Source organism: Alligator mississippiensis, chromosome 1 (assembly GCF_030867095.1).
Source record: "Alligator mississippiensis isolate rAllMis1 chromosome 1, rAllMis1, whole genome shotgun sequence".
Classification (NCBI taxonomy): Eukaryota; Metazoa; Chordata; order Crocodylia; family Alligatoridae; genus Alligator; species Alligator mississippiensis.
Genome location: NC_081824.1, coordinates 48,308,710 through 48,322,467, shown reverse-complemented (window position 1 = coordinate 48,322,467; position 13,758 = coordinate 48,308,710). Strand labels below are relative to the sequence as shown.

At 40.7% G+C, this 13,758-nt stretch overlaps 1 protein-coding gene across 8 annotated transcripts in view; it reads left to right on the top strand.

The window, feature by feature from the left end:
* GCLC (glutamate-cysteine ligase catalytic subunit) overlaps positions 1 to 13,528 on the top strand; it is a 55,717-nt gene extending 42,189 nt beyond the window's left edge. For 6 of the 8 annotated variants that reach the window (XM_059730397.1, XM_059730387.1, XM_059730409.1 and 3 more), the window contains 10 exons: positions 675 to 749; positions 1,642 to 1,758; positions 2,481 to 2,619; positions 3,081 to 3,193; positions 3,791 to 3,883; positions 4,638 to 4,742; positions 9,766 to 9,847; positions 9,940 to 10,043; positions 10,138 to 10,258; positions 11,811 to 13,528. In XM_059730397.1, the coding sequence (XP_059586380.1) occupies positions 675 to 749; positions 1,642 to 1,758; positions 2,481 to 2,619; positions 3,081 to 3,193; positions 3,791 to 3,883; positions 4,638 to 4,742; positions 9,766 to 9,847; positions 9,940 to 10,043; positions 10,138 to 10,258; positions 11,811 to 12,016 (1,155 nt within the window). In that variant the 3' untranslated portion in view covers positions 12,017 to 13,528. Of the gene's footprint in view, positions 1 to 674; positions 750 to 1,641; positions 1,759 to 2,480; positions 2,620 to 3,080; positions 3,194 to 3,790; positions 3,884 to 4,637; positions 4,743 to 9,765; positions 9,848 to 9,939; positions 10,044 to 10,137; positions 10,324 to 11,810 lie in introns of all 8 variants that reach the window. The other 2 variants (XM_059730417.1, XM_059730392.1) reach the window with 2 other exon arrangements.
* The last annotated feature ends 230 nt before the right edge of the window (positions 13,529 to 13,758 follow it).

Here is a 13,758-nt window from a genome sequence, read left to right as displayed (position 1 = left end):
GGATAATCCAGGAGTGAGTTAAACCCCAGATTTCATTTGATTTGGATTAAATCAGAAGAGCACTGTTTTTTACCTTTAGATTTGGGAGCTGAAAACAAATACTACTTCAGCAGACTTTTGTTCTCAGTTACTAACTTTCAGGTCTGATAATTTCTTTTTCACGTGTAGACTAGTTCCAAACCTGAATTTTCACCAGAGCATTCATTTATTTTGCAGTTGGCTGAAGGCAACTGAGGCGTCTAGGATTAAAAGCTTAGTTAAAAGTGGGTTTACCTGTAGAGTCAAGAAAATGCTATATCTGTAAATCCTCTCAGGCTGCATTGCTTCAAGACAGTTGACTCCTGGCATATTTCCTGAAGGACTGTTATTATTATTGTTGTTAGAGATATTAAGTTCTTGGTTTTTGTTGCTTCTGGCTGATTGTTTGAACTCTCATCTCAGCATCTGAAGAGTGCCTTTATACTGCAGCCTTAAAATTTTTACTGAACATTGAAGTAATGGGAAGAGATTTGTGATGTGGTTACTCCTGGTAGCAAGAATTGAGTGTTCTCATTTCCTGAACAAGTTAAAATAGTCAATGCAAGTGCCTTTTACAATACCATCGATTCAAATAAATCATTTAATGTCTGGAACAGTGAGTCTTCAAACAATAATAATCCTGCTGCTTCTAACAGGTAACATTCCAGGCTTGCAGCATTTCTGAAGCAAGATATCTTTATGATCAGCTAGCTACAATCTGTCCCATTGTGGTGAGTAGTATAGTTTTCACTAAGTCCTGTTGTTTACTATATTAAAGAAAAAAACCCCACAGAGGACAGCAGCTTAACATGTTGACATCTTAGTCCATTGGGTAAAGGCATCTTTTTCAGCAATGTGTTTCAGTGAATTGCCACACCCATAAAATTTATTCTTGTTGGAATGATTTGAGGAACTTCCAGAGAAATCTGCTTGTCTGAGCACTCGTTACATAATATCTTGCAATATGTAGAAGACTCACTTAATTCAAATGCCAAGTACTGAGTAGACCATGGAAGGAATAGTAGTGACTTTTTTATTTAGTAACAAACAAACTAGGATTCTATTGATACCAGAAATGTTTGCGCTGAGAGAGGCCCCAGTAGACAGAAGGCTAGAGTTTATAATCACAGTTTAGGCATAACATGGCAAGGAAGTAACAAGGGCATTTGGGAAAATGAGCAAATGAAAAGCTTATAGGCATTGTTTTCAGAAGTTGTCCTGGAATTTAGGACTTGTAGCCTCTGTTTTTAAAGTGAATTATAGGCAAACGAGATTAGATTATTTTTCATAGGCTTATAAATTGGACAGACTTGAAGAAGAACATCAAATACTAGCTGGATACCAATAAGGAAGGGCAGTGTTCTACTGCCGCAGTAGAAGACGGGTAGAATAATAGTTTAAGTCATCTCTTTATTCACCTGATAAATTTCCCATTCTTACCTACTCCCTCCACTGCAAATAGTTGGTCTGGCTACACAATACATTTCTTATTGCTCATAAAGATAGACGTATCCAGAGGAATATAGCTGGTCCAGAAGTAAACTGTCTGTGAAATTGCATAGCATTGGTATTAGTCACTTGGGTTTATACTGTGATCTCATCTCTGACTTGGTTTTATTTTAGATGGCATTAAGTGCTGCATCTCCGTTCTACAGAGGCTGTGTGTCAGATATTGATTGTCGCTGGGGAGTAATCTCTGCATCTGTAGATGATCGAACACGAGAGGAGAGAGGGTTGGAGGCAAGTGGTGGGCTAAGTTAGCATTTGTACTTCCTTATGCTCTCATCAGTCCCTTGGAAGAACGAAAATGTTATTATCATTCTCTTATTTTAGTTTTGTCATTCTTTGACCATTGGAGAATATTGTCTTTGTAGTAAATGCTTCTGGAGGCCTAATGTTCTCCCCAGTCATACTGCTTTTAGTGGAGATGCTATAGTCATATGTTAGGGATTCTATTTAAACTCCGCTTTCATTCATTCACAACTTCCTGAAAATTTCTCTGACTCCTCTTCCCTTTCCCTACATGTCTGAGATTTGTTCAGAAAACAAACTTTGGATTCCATATTACATGGACTGTACCATATTTTCTCAAATCCAAGACTGCTTTGAGTTTTAGATGCGCCCCCCTCCTCCCCCCCAGCACCCCAGTAATAAGATTCTATACATGGAAAACAAATGTTGTTATCATTTGTCCATGTATAAAATCTAATTATTAGGTGGGGGGATCATCCTTAAATTTGTCCTCCCTCCCTTCCCTCCCACCCCCTCCAACTACAGCAAGAAAAGAGGTGGCAGAAGAGCCCTGAGAGAGACCCTGCCAGCTGGTGGGAGATCAATATAGCCCAGCCCTTGTGTGGCTTTTGTTAAAGCATTAACCATGTTTGGGGCAATAATATAATTTCACAAACTAAGGCATTATTGCTTACTAGCTGCTAAAGTATTATTTTTTTTTTTAATTGTAGCCACTGAAGAACAATCGTTATAGAATCAGTAAATCCAGATACGATTCCATAGACAGTTACCTTTCTGAATGCGGTGAAAAATACAATGACATTGATTTGACCATTGACAAAGAAATCTATGAACACCTAGTAAAAGAAGGTACGTGTACTGACTATGAGACTGTTTAGTCTTGTAATGCTTCTTTGACTTCTAGTTTGTTGCACTCTTAATAGGACTCCTATGGAGAAAGCAAATGGGTGGTCTAGTGACAAGTAAGATCCTTGGTCCGCAGTGATAAAAGTGCCTGTTGCTTCAGGTCAAGCAGCTGATTTAGTGACATACTAACATTTGTCAAAGGCAACAGAGGGGACCGAGATGGAAAAATGACAGCTGTACTCATCCTTAATAAATGCCTCCGATTAGCAACTAGTATCATCCTTTCTGCAATCATGTTACTTTTTTTTAATGCTGATCATTTACTTCAGGTAGGATATGTAGGGTTGAGGAAGCCTTGAACAGTCATGTTTTCACCCTTGCTTACTAAGTAACTTGGCTATTTTATAAATTCCACTTTAATATCTCTGATGGTAAATTTGATCTTGAGACTTTTTATTTTATAGGAATTGATCATCTTTTGGCACAGCACATTGCTCACTTGTTTATTCGAGACCCATTGACTTTGTTTGAAGAGAAAATACATCTGGATGATGCAAATGAGTCTGACCATTTTGAGGTTGTATCTTTTAATAGTAATTTAATGATTGAATAGTCATAACTGCCTACCCCATATTTAGTGCTTAATCATAGTGCTGTGTGGTGTGTAATAACTAATAATATTGACAAAAGGAAGGCGTACAGGCAGAAACTGGGAATAGCCCATTTAAAACACCCTGAAAAGCTGTGCACTGTGAAGAACTTTACTTTGAAGCTGCAAGCATGCTGCTTTTTTCTTTTACGTTCTAAAACATTTTGTTTTTCAATCAAGAGAAGTGAGGGCTTCTATTTTAGGACTTCTAAAATATAAACAGCATTAGAAACTGCAATGAAAACAAGAGAAAACACTGGAGTAAAACCAAACCTCCTCATGTGTATTCCTATAATTGGAATCTTGGTGAGTGTGACATACTGTCCTTTTTAGATGAGTAAGTGGTTACTCTTCTGCGTTTGAGTAGGACCAGCCAAGTTATTTCATATTCCATCTTTAACATGAATATAATTATTTTTGAGGAGTCAGCAAATATTCTCCCTCCCTCCCTCCCCTTCTTCCCCCTTGCATATGCTTCATAGAAATTAATGTATTGTCTGTAACATAATATCTTGTACCTTGCAGAATATTCAGTCCACAAATTGGCAGACAATGAGATTTAAACCACCTCCTCCGAATTCAGATATTGGCTGGAGAGTAGAATTCAGGCCCATGGAGGTAAGAAATAAGTATGCTCAATGACATATTCCATCATAAATGGAAAAGTACTAGACATTGTGCTATTCAGTGTTAAAACCTTAGTACTTATGGTATAATTTCTCTCCTGGGGATTGCTAGTCTTCTGAGAGAAAGTAGACAATAGTGTTTAATCAGATGCGCTATTGGAACATAGCCAGTGACACTAATAGGAACAGGGAGGGAGAAGTTGGATCTATTTGTTTAAACCAGCTCTAAATGAAGCCTTCATACTCTGAATTTCCATCACCTTTCTTCTGAGGTTTTATCTGTACTAAACAAGTCTTTATGTCATTGCCACCTTTGTCATGTTGTGTTGTTTTGGTGTTTGTTTTTTTTTAACTGAATGGTATAATAGATCTGACATTTGTTTCCCCTCTTCTCCCTTCCTCTCCCCCTGTTCTATAATCCTTTTTCTCTCTTTTTTTTTTTAACCGTAAGCTGCTCTGAGCCTTCTTGGAAGGCTCTTTGTATGATAAGGTGGCCCTTCAAACATGTAACTTTTTGGTTTCATTTAGAGGGCTGAATTTGCAGAAACTTGTTTGAAGAAGCATGCACCTGATTTCTTATGTTAAAGGTCTGAGTATGTGGGCCTTGCATATATTTCTGCATGCTGAGCACACGTGTTCTTGCAAGTCCTTTGAAAATATGATCCAAGCTGTTTCAACTTGATATTCAGTGATTTTATTTTTTCTGTTTGTCAGCATTCCACTGACTCTGATCCTTTGTTGTCTAGGTTCAGTTAACAGACTTTGAAAATTCTGCATATGTTGTGTTTGTAGTATTGCTAACCAGAGTGATTCTGTCATATAAACTGGATTTTCTCATCCCTTTATCGAAGGTAAGAGTGAAAGCCATTGCATGAATTTTGAAACTTGAGATGGTCTTTCTAAACATTAAATCAGTAGTTGGCAGTGTTTTTTGCAGCAGTGGGCCAGAATGACCTGGCATGGGTCCAAAGCAGGCAGGCACTGGGACCCACAGGCTAGTGCTAGGACTCAGCCATTGCTGCTGCCACATCTCCCCACTGCCTGGCTTATGATGCAGCATTGGTGAAGCTTCTGGCTATAGCACAGGCCAAGCCCCCTGCCACTGAACACCTTTCACATCTCCTGGCCCTGTGGGTCAGATCAGGAGAATGTTTAACTAATCTTCTGTCATACAAGTTAGGCATCTCCTACGATAAATTTATCGTAAATGTAGATGTAAATTTTTCCACAGGATGCCAAACTACACTAGTCCTGTGCACATCTGCTTTTTCTTAAAGGCTCACTTCTGCAGCAACCCACATAAGTACCTGCACATCTTAGTGTGTTTCACAAGTCCAGTAGACAAGTCCAAGGCTTATTTCAGCACTGCAGACTCTCACAGAAAATATCCTTATGCCACCTTGCCATTAATTATTTACATAAAGAAATTAAATGCATATTATTAACACCCTTGCTTGGATTGTAAACAGTACTGCAATCCTTGTCCCAGAGCAAGGACTCTCACAACATGCATCTAGAACATCTTGCACATTGAGGCCTCACTACCATCATAACAGTTTACACAGTGCACCCTATTAACTGTAAAGATTTGTTATGTAAGACCAGTTTATTAGGGCTGTGAAAAATTTTGGTAGCAGTTTCATTTCAGAGGTATTTTGGGCTGTTTCAGCACCCAAAACCGAATCCAAATCAAAACGGAAGGCTCTGAAACGAATAGGAAGGCTCTGAAACGTTTCGGACCTGGGCTTGCAGGGAAACAAAAACTAAGAGGAGTGGGGGAACAACTGCTCTGATATTGACATGTAGCTCCCAGTTTGATTCCTTAGCTCTGATCACTTCCCTCAGCACTTCCCAGGGGGCGCAGGCCCCCGATCTGCATGCAGGATTTCAGCAGGCAGCCGCTGCAGGCCGAGGCCAGCAGCAGCTGCTTGACGCAGCCTGCGCCAAGCACCAGGAAGACTGCAGTGCTGCCACTGGTCCCAGCCTGCAGTGGCAGCCTGCTGAAACCCAGCCCGCAGATCTGGGGGCCTGCACCCCCTGGGAAGAGCTGGGGAATGATCAGAGAGCAGGGGAATCGAACTGGGGGTGGGGAATCCCTGCCGTGTGTCCCAGCTCCACAGGGAACAGAGATCTGTGCCAGGGTCTCCTCCCCGCCGCTGCCCGCCTCATGCAGCCCCACATCACCGGGGTAGCACAGGGTGGGCAGCAGTGAGGAGAAGACCCCAGCGCAGATTTCTGCTCCCTGCGGAGCAGTGTTGCACAGCAGGAACCAGCAGACTTGCTCACCTGTCTGCGCTGCTTCCCTGCCCCCGGGACCCAGCGTGACAGGGATCAGAGATCCATGCAGGAGTCTCCTCGCCTGCCCAGCTGAGTAGGGCTGTGCAAAATTTCCCTTGCAGCCCATTCGAAACAGATTCGCAGGAGATTCAGCCAAAACGAAGCAGATCAGTGATCTGAAACACTAAAACCAATCGCTGTCCTCCGAAATGGCCAAATCCGAAACTGAATTTAAACAGACCTGTTTCACACAGCCCTACAATTTATAATTTCTGCCGTTTTACTCAGTTCCACTGACCTCTGGTCTGTCTCATCTTCTCCTGTGTCTTGATGAAAGATCAGAATCATGCTGCAGATATCATCTTGTAGAAATGCACTATGTAGAAATGTTTCCTCACACATACAAGCTACTTTAAAAAAAAACTCTATTGTGGTTGTAGACTTCAGGACCCAAAAGTTTGGAAATGCCAGAATTGTGGTTGCTTATGCAACCTGACTTTGCTCCCCTGCTCCAAGGACTCCTGCCTTTTTTAGGATGCAGGATGGATGATGCTCCCTTAATGAGCAGCTATTCAATATTGTTTTTATTATTGATCAGTATGACTCCATTCCTTATTTACTGAACAGTATTCAAACCCTTCTCTGGAAAAGCACGCACATAGCTTGAATGCCTCTTAACACCCCTGTGAGCTGAGGGGTAATGGTATACCTGTCTTATGGATTGGGAACCACAGAAATTTTGGTAGAAGAATCCATTAATTTGGGGTCCCCAGTTTCAGATGTTTGGCACCTGTTTCAGTTACCCCCACCTACAAGATAATACTTAGTATTCTTCTGCAACTTTTTAAAGCACATCTCTGACTCCAGCTGCAACTGTGACTGCTTCATTCAAATTGGCATGGCAAAATGTATTTTTCCTAATCTCACTTTTGGAAATGGATGAACAATTTTGGCTTAAGATTTTGAAAATAGCAGCCTTAAGCAGGCACTCGGCAAGGAGAACTCAGTCTAAACACTGACAGACAATTGAGAAGAGCATGTAATAATGGGAAGCTTTGCACAACTTGAATATGAGTGCTACCAGCCTTGCCCACAATATCACTGATAGTATCCTGTGCAGGGGGTCAGACGCGATGATCCTTAGGGGTCCCTTCTGACTCTACAATCTATGAATCCTATTGCTGGTGTTAATTCTTTAGCAGTTCTAACAACAATAATAACAGCAGCAACTTTAAAAAGCTAAATACTTTTTGGAGTCTGATGGTTTTTATATTTTAAAAGTAAGCAACAGAAATGTCTTCACTGAGGATTATCCAGTACCACATCTGTGGTCTGCAGGTAGGAATGAACATAAATAAGCAGGTACGTAAAATGCTCGTTATGTGAAGTGCCTTTAAATTCTAGCTCATTACTTTTGTTAGTGAAAGCCAGTTAAAATTGGGTCAAGTACATAGTGAACCTAGACCCAGTCAAAAATTAGGTCGCTTATATCTGCCGAGCAGGCTTCATCAGAGAATTACATGGCTGTTAGTAAACCTGCTTTTGTCGCTTACCATAAGGTTTTATGGGGCTATTTGCTCACTAATGCTGCCTCTTCAGCCTCGTAAGTTACACTTGTTTAATTTAAGAATGCTTTTAATTGTTCAAAATAGTCTAAAGAGTATAAATAACTTTATTATAGGATACTAGAAAATGATTAAGAGAATGGATATTTCTGATATTTTTAAGTAAGACTAAAGACAGGTGTTTTTGTAACTTCATTAACACTTTTGCATGCTGTTGAAAAATAAAAGAGCAAACATCATGCAGTAAATCCTCTCCCTTTCTCCAAAGACAATGTTAGTTGTTTGAAAGTGATATTCTGTTTACTCCCAACAAAATTACTAATTAAATAATTTGAATACAGTTTTTACAGTTGCTTGCTGGCATTGCTACAGAGCTCATTGAAGGCTCAGATTTTAAAATCTTTGACCTAAACTTCTATTTTTCTTCTGCCTAAAACATACAGGTCACTTGGGATTATATTAAATATATGATTGTATCCTCACTAAATTGGTAAAAGTCCCTATTTTTGAAAGTGTATTTTGGGATGCACTGAGTTTCCTGCAAGCTTGAAGAAAACTATTTGTAATAGCTGTACTATGACTGCCTTCTGGTTAAATCTGGTTTAAAAAAGGAGCATCTTTTTACTTTTTAAAAAAAATTCCCATTCTAGTCCTTCATGTCTTGTATTGCAACAACATAGAGGTGCAGCAATACAACAGCCCAATATCGGCTCGGCACCAATATAAAGAAAAATTTCTGTATTGGAAATCAGCCCGATGCGGCTAATAGTTTGTCCAATAAATGTTGGTGCATGCACGCAGTGCAGCATTTGGGCATTGAGGAGTCAAGCTGGCAGCATGGAGAGCTGCTTGCAGTTAGTAAGTCTTGTGTGGTGGGAGGGGACGTGGAAGGGGTGTCGGGGGAAAGATCAAGGCCCCTGTGGTGAGGGAAGGTGTGGGGCTGGGGCCAGGGCAGTTGTAGGGAGAGCCCAGCCAGGGTGGAGTGGGCATGGGACAGAGATGCAGTATGTTGGGGGGAGGGGTCACTTCCTGCTACTGTGCGCAGCTCATCCAGTGCTTGCCTGCTCGTCTGGCATCTCCAGCCATTGCTCCTGCCACTCATCGGGGGGGGGGGCGCGCGGGGTGCATGTGACCCTGAATCTGCATGGGGCAAGCTGGGGCCGGGGCTGTGCCAAGCTCTTCCCAGTGGGGTGGGGCTGGCCTGGGCTGGGCTGGGCTGGGCTGGGCTGGGCTGGAAGAGGGCTACCCCGGGGGGGGTGGGGTGATATTCAGCTCTGAATATCTCTAGCTCTGAATATCACCAGCTTCGTATATCTACCTCTCACTGCACAGATCTGGGGAGCACACACCCCCTCCTGCTCCCTGGACAAGCCGCTTGCAGCTCTGTCCCGCACCTCTCCCCACCCTGACTAGGCACCATCTTCCCCAGCCTCAGCCTCACTCCCTCCCTCATCGCAGGGGCCTTGATCTACACCCCTTCCATCCCTACCTCCCCTTCCACCACACCAGACTTACCAGCTGGACACAGGTCTTCAAGCTTAAGAGCTGTGTATCGGAAATCGGATCAGTATCAGCCAATATGCCTCCTTAAAAATCAGCTGTTGGTATTGGCCTCAATAATCTCTATTGGTGCATCCCTACAACAATACCATATTTATTTACATGTAAATAAGGACGTTTACTTGACAGGATATAGGACATGGTGAATAGCTGCTCCTCTGGTTAAACTTATGGTTAATAGTTATGTACAGGTTGACTCTAAGATAATTACCAATTATTCATATCAGTATTTTCCCATTTATTGACAATGGTGCTACACTTCAGTAGAGAGAAGCTGTTTGATTCTGTGAAGCATGTTTAACCTTTGAGAAATGAAATAAAACCCATTGTTTCCAGTGGAACTTAGTTCATCTTAGAGGAATTAACAAAATTGTATCTAGAAATCCTAGCTTCAAAGTCCAAAGACCTCTGATAGGCAGTCCCTGTTTTCTGGAATCGAATAAATAACTTTTGGGATTTTTCTCATAACTAGGTTGATGAAAATATGAAGGTAGCCCAGAAACGAGATGCTGTCCGACAGGGGATGTTTTATTTCAGAAAAGATATTTGTAAAGGTACTGAGCTTGCTGCTTTCAGACTTCTTGAAGACCAATTCAGGAAATGCACACAACTAATTGGTTTTTCTTTCCCTTCTTCCCTTGATTAGGTGGAAATGCTGTTGTGGATGGATGTGGCCCAGCTCAGAATGGGACAGACACAGATGCAGAAGAGTACATCTTAATGAGCATAGATACTATCATCAATGGGAAGGTGGTGGCAGCTTAAATTTGGAATCCTGAACTAGTTTTTCTTATTCACAAAGTAACCCAACTTGTTAATTTTGACCATGTGTTATTTTATGCAGGAAGGGGTCTTTCCTGGTTTAATCCCTGTTCTGAACTCTTACCTTGAAAACATGGAAGTGGATGTGGACACAAGATGCACCATTCTAAACTACCTGAAGTTAATAAAGAAGAGAGCCTCTGGTATGACTAACACTTGGTTGGGTACAGAAGAAACTAGACCTTGACATTTCCTTTTCCCCCACCATGTGAGAAACAAGCCTCTCAGCTGCTTTCTGACTGTAATTACTGTACCTACCTCATATAGATGCTGTTACTTTTTGCACCTATTGAAACATATGGCTGAAAGTGAGCGCCTGGGTTTGGAGTCCTATGGGGCGTTGCAGGGTGTTTTGTTTTTGGTTTGGTCTGGTTTTTTAATCCCAATTTTTACTTCTTCATTATATAATTCCTTTTAAGCATGTTAACATCTGCTGTGTAATTATGTTGCATGCTTATTGTTTGTACAGTACATATGAGGCGCAATGCAAATGTGAAGGTTATATACTTCATTCAAAATTGGATACAAACAAAAAGCCTTAACTACAGGGAAACTGCTTATGCAAACACCACAGTATACCAGTTTGGCTGCATATTATCTTGGGTAATAAGGTTAGGGACTGGTTTTCAGTTTTATAGAAGATGAATCTTTTAATGCATAAGTTACCAAATCAGTTTCTGAATCCATGATTTCACACACCAAGAAAAGGCTTATTGAGTCCCTCCCCAATTTTTGAAAATGCCTTTAGCAAGGAAATAATTTTGTAAAAAAATTGCATTTATAACAGGGGTGCTTAACCTCTGGTCCATGAGCCAAATGCAACCTGCACAACCATAGCATTTGGCCCATGGGTCAAGAAATTCGGTGGTAAGGAAGCAGTGGCCATCAATACTGTCACCCTCCCCTGTTGCCAAATTGCCATGCCCCCTTCCCTCCACACAGATATTTTGGGGTCAGACCAGACCCTTTTCCCTCTGTGCGACCCAGTTGAGGCCGCACTGTTCCTCACCCCACTCCCCATGGCCACTGCAGCCACCCTCGGTGACAAATCAGGGCCACATGTAACACCCATTCTTTCTGTATACCAGCCTGGCCCACTGTGGGGGAAAGGTTGAGCACCACTGCATTATAACATTCTTTCCACCATTAACTTTAATACTGCTGGTAGATGCTCTTGCTCCTTTGGTAAATCTCAAAGCATAATTTGTTCAGCAATTTTTTTTATTTGTTGCGTTGGCTTTTATCCACTAGCAGCACCTTTCAAAGGACCTGGCAATACTCTGGTTGAGAATTACTGGTCTAACACTAAACCTCAAAATGAAGGCATGAGTCCGGTCAAACATCCTACAGGAGTGGTTGTACAGGAGTTTGTGTCCTACAGGGCTGATGTTAAGACAAGCCAGGTTCTGTAGTCATAGCACAAAAAAGGAGAAGTATCTCCAGCCACTCTTGACTAACCACATGTGAAAGACCAGTTGCCTGTTTATAGTTGGGTCTGATGGGACTCACCCTTTGTCTAAGTCTGAAACAAGGTTCACACTTGTGCTTCTGGGCCTTAGCTTTCATGACACTGCACCTGTACAAGACTTTGTATGTGTGTGTAAATATGGAACTAGAAATATTTGTGAGTATAATGTACTTAAGTAGATGCTAAAAGAAGAATATCAGATGTCTAAAATATGACTTCTATTTCAGGAGAGTTAATGACAGTTGCCCGATGGATGAGGGAGTTTGTTGCTAATTATCCTGACTACAAGCAAGATAGTGTGATAACTGATGAAATTAATTATAGCCTGATTTGGAAGTGCAACCAGATCGCACAAGGACGGACAGAGTGCCCTGAATTACTTGGAGCAGGATTTAACAAAAAACACAGTGGAATTAAAAGTGGTTCTTCTTAATGAAGTGCTTTCTAGCAGTTGTAGAAAGTGTAAGCATTCTAGTGAAGCACTAGGTATAGTACTGTGACTCCAGTACAGCTTTGTGGTGTGAAGACCAAAACAGGTAAAACTGCACTATGAAAAGGGCCAATCTGCCTAAATATTTGTTTAAGGCTTCATAAAATGGGTATATTCTTATTGATGAGGTTTCTACAGTGTACCTGTACATAGTAAAATATTTTTATGATTAACATCAATGTATTTTAATAACATTGTACCTAAAGTTATTGTGAACCAGCTTGTAACTTTTTTATGCTTATTCTGGAAAAAAGGACTGTCCTGAACAGCCATGTAAATGTAATGTAATGGTACTTGTAAATTTATATATGCATTCCAGATACTGAATGTTTACTGTAATTTTTTTTTTTTTTTTTTGTTACCTGGAATGTACTAAATAATCTACCTTATTTTAAAGAGTTTTTGGGGACCTGACTCCCAGACTTCCCTTCCCAGTCTGTTTTTAAAGGCTATTTAAAAGAAATGAACATATTCTACCTATTCCACTTTGCAGGAATCCCTCAGGTGCCACAATACCTGCATGCACTCATCAACCACAAAACCAGTAGAATTTGTTCAGCCTTCTCTCAAATATGCAAAATCTTTCTGTTTCCTGATGGCCAGAGTCCCAAGAATAGGCTTGCCTCATACCCTACAAGAATCATTTGCACAACCACACACCATGTGCTCTTAAAGCACACTTTATAGAATGTAGGGTTGGGGGTTTTGTTTTTTTAATTCTGTTAATTCCTCATACTCCAGTAATTTCCCGAAACTGATTTTTGCCCACAGCTTATGTTTTAAACAAAAGGGGCAGGGAAGCAGGGGAAGAGCGGAAGAGCTGGAATATTGAGAAATGTTTAAGTGAGATGAAGTGTTCTGGATGCCAGATCTATTTTGTGCAGCTAATTATTTTCCCCCTCTTCAATTGCTGCTGTTTCTAAACAATATGTTGAGGAGCACATAAAATAAGTAGTACAACAAATGAGACAGGTATTTGTTCCTCTTCGGTTATGTCTCTCACCCCTAATTATATTTAAGGTATTGCTTGTTAGCATGCTCATTTCCTAAAAACTACTTTGAAAGGTAGCAGAGAGTTGTAAAAGAAGCCTAATCCTTGCATTAAATAGTTTGAAAGAAAATCATGAAATGCACTAATTCTTTGAATCAGGAACCTAAAGTATAGAGAGACTGTAAATAATTTAAAACTTGGCCATTAGAGCTGTGTATAACTTTAAGTTTCATGGGGGCTTTTTACTTTGTTTCCTAACTGGCTTCTTAAAGTGACTTACTGCCTGGTAGATTATGCAAAGCTTAATACAAGCATATATAAATACCTAATATGTAATTTTTAAAAGGAACTAATGGAAATTTGCAGTGAAGCTCACCAGGAAACAGCTTGTATGTATTGATATTAGAATTTGTGCTGTGTTCATAGGTGTGGTTTAGAGAATAAAAGAATGCTTCTTTCTGCTACTGGTGATTTTATTTCAATCGAGATGTAAGTGACAGGTGTTTGCCCATTTTAGTTGGCAGAATAAGAAAATAAAAAATTTAATTTGCAATACAGTGGTCATTTCAGTGTATAGGAGTCAATAAATATTGGGGCTGAAAGGAAGAATTTTGCTGTTTGGCTGTTCCCGGGTGGTGGATCATGCTGCTCTGGGTCATTTTTTAAGTGGCTAATCCTCACCATCATTGCACCA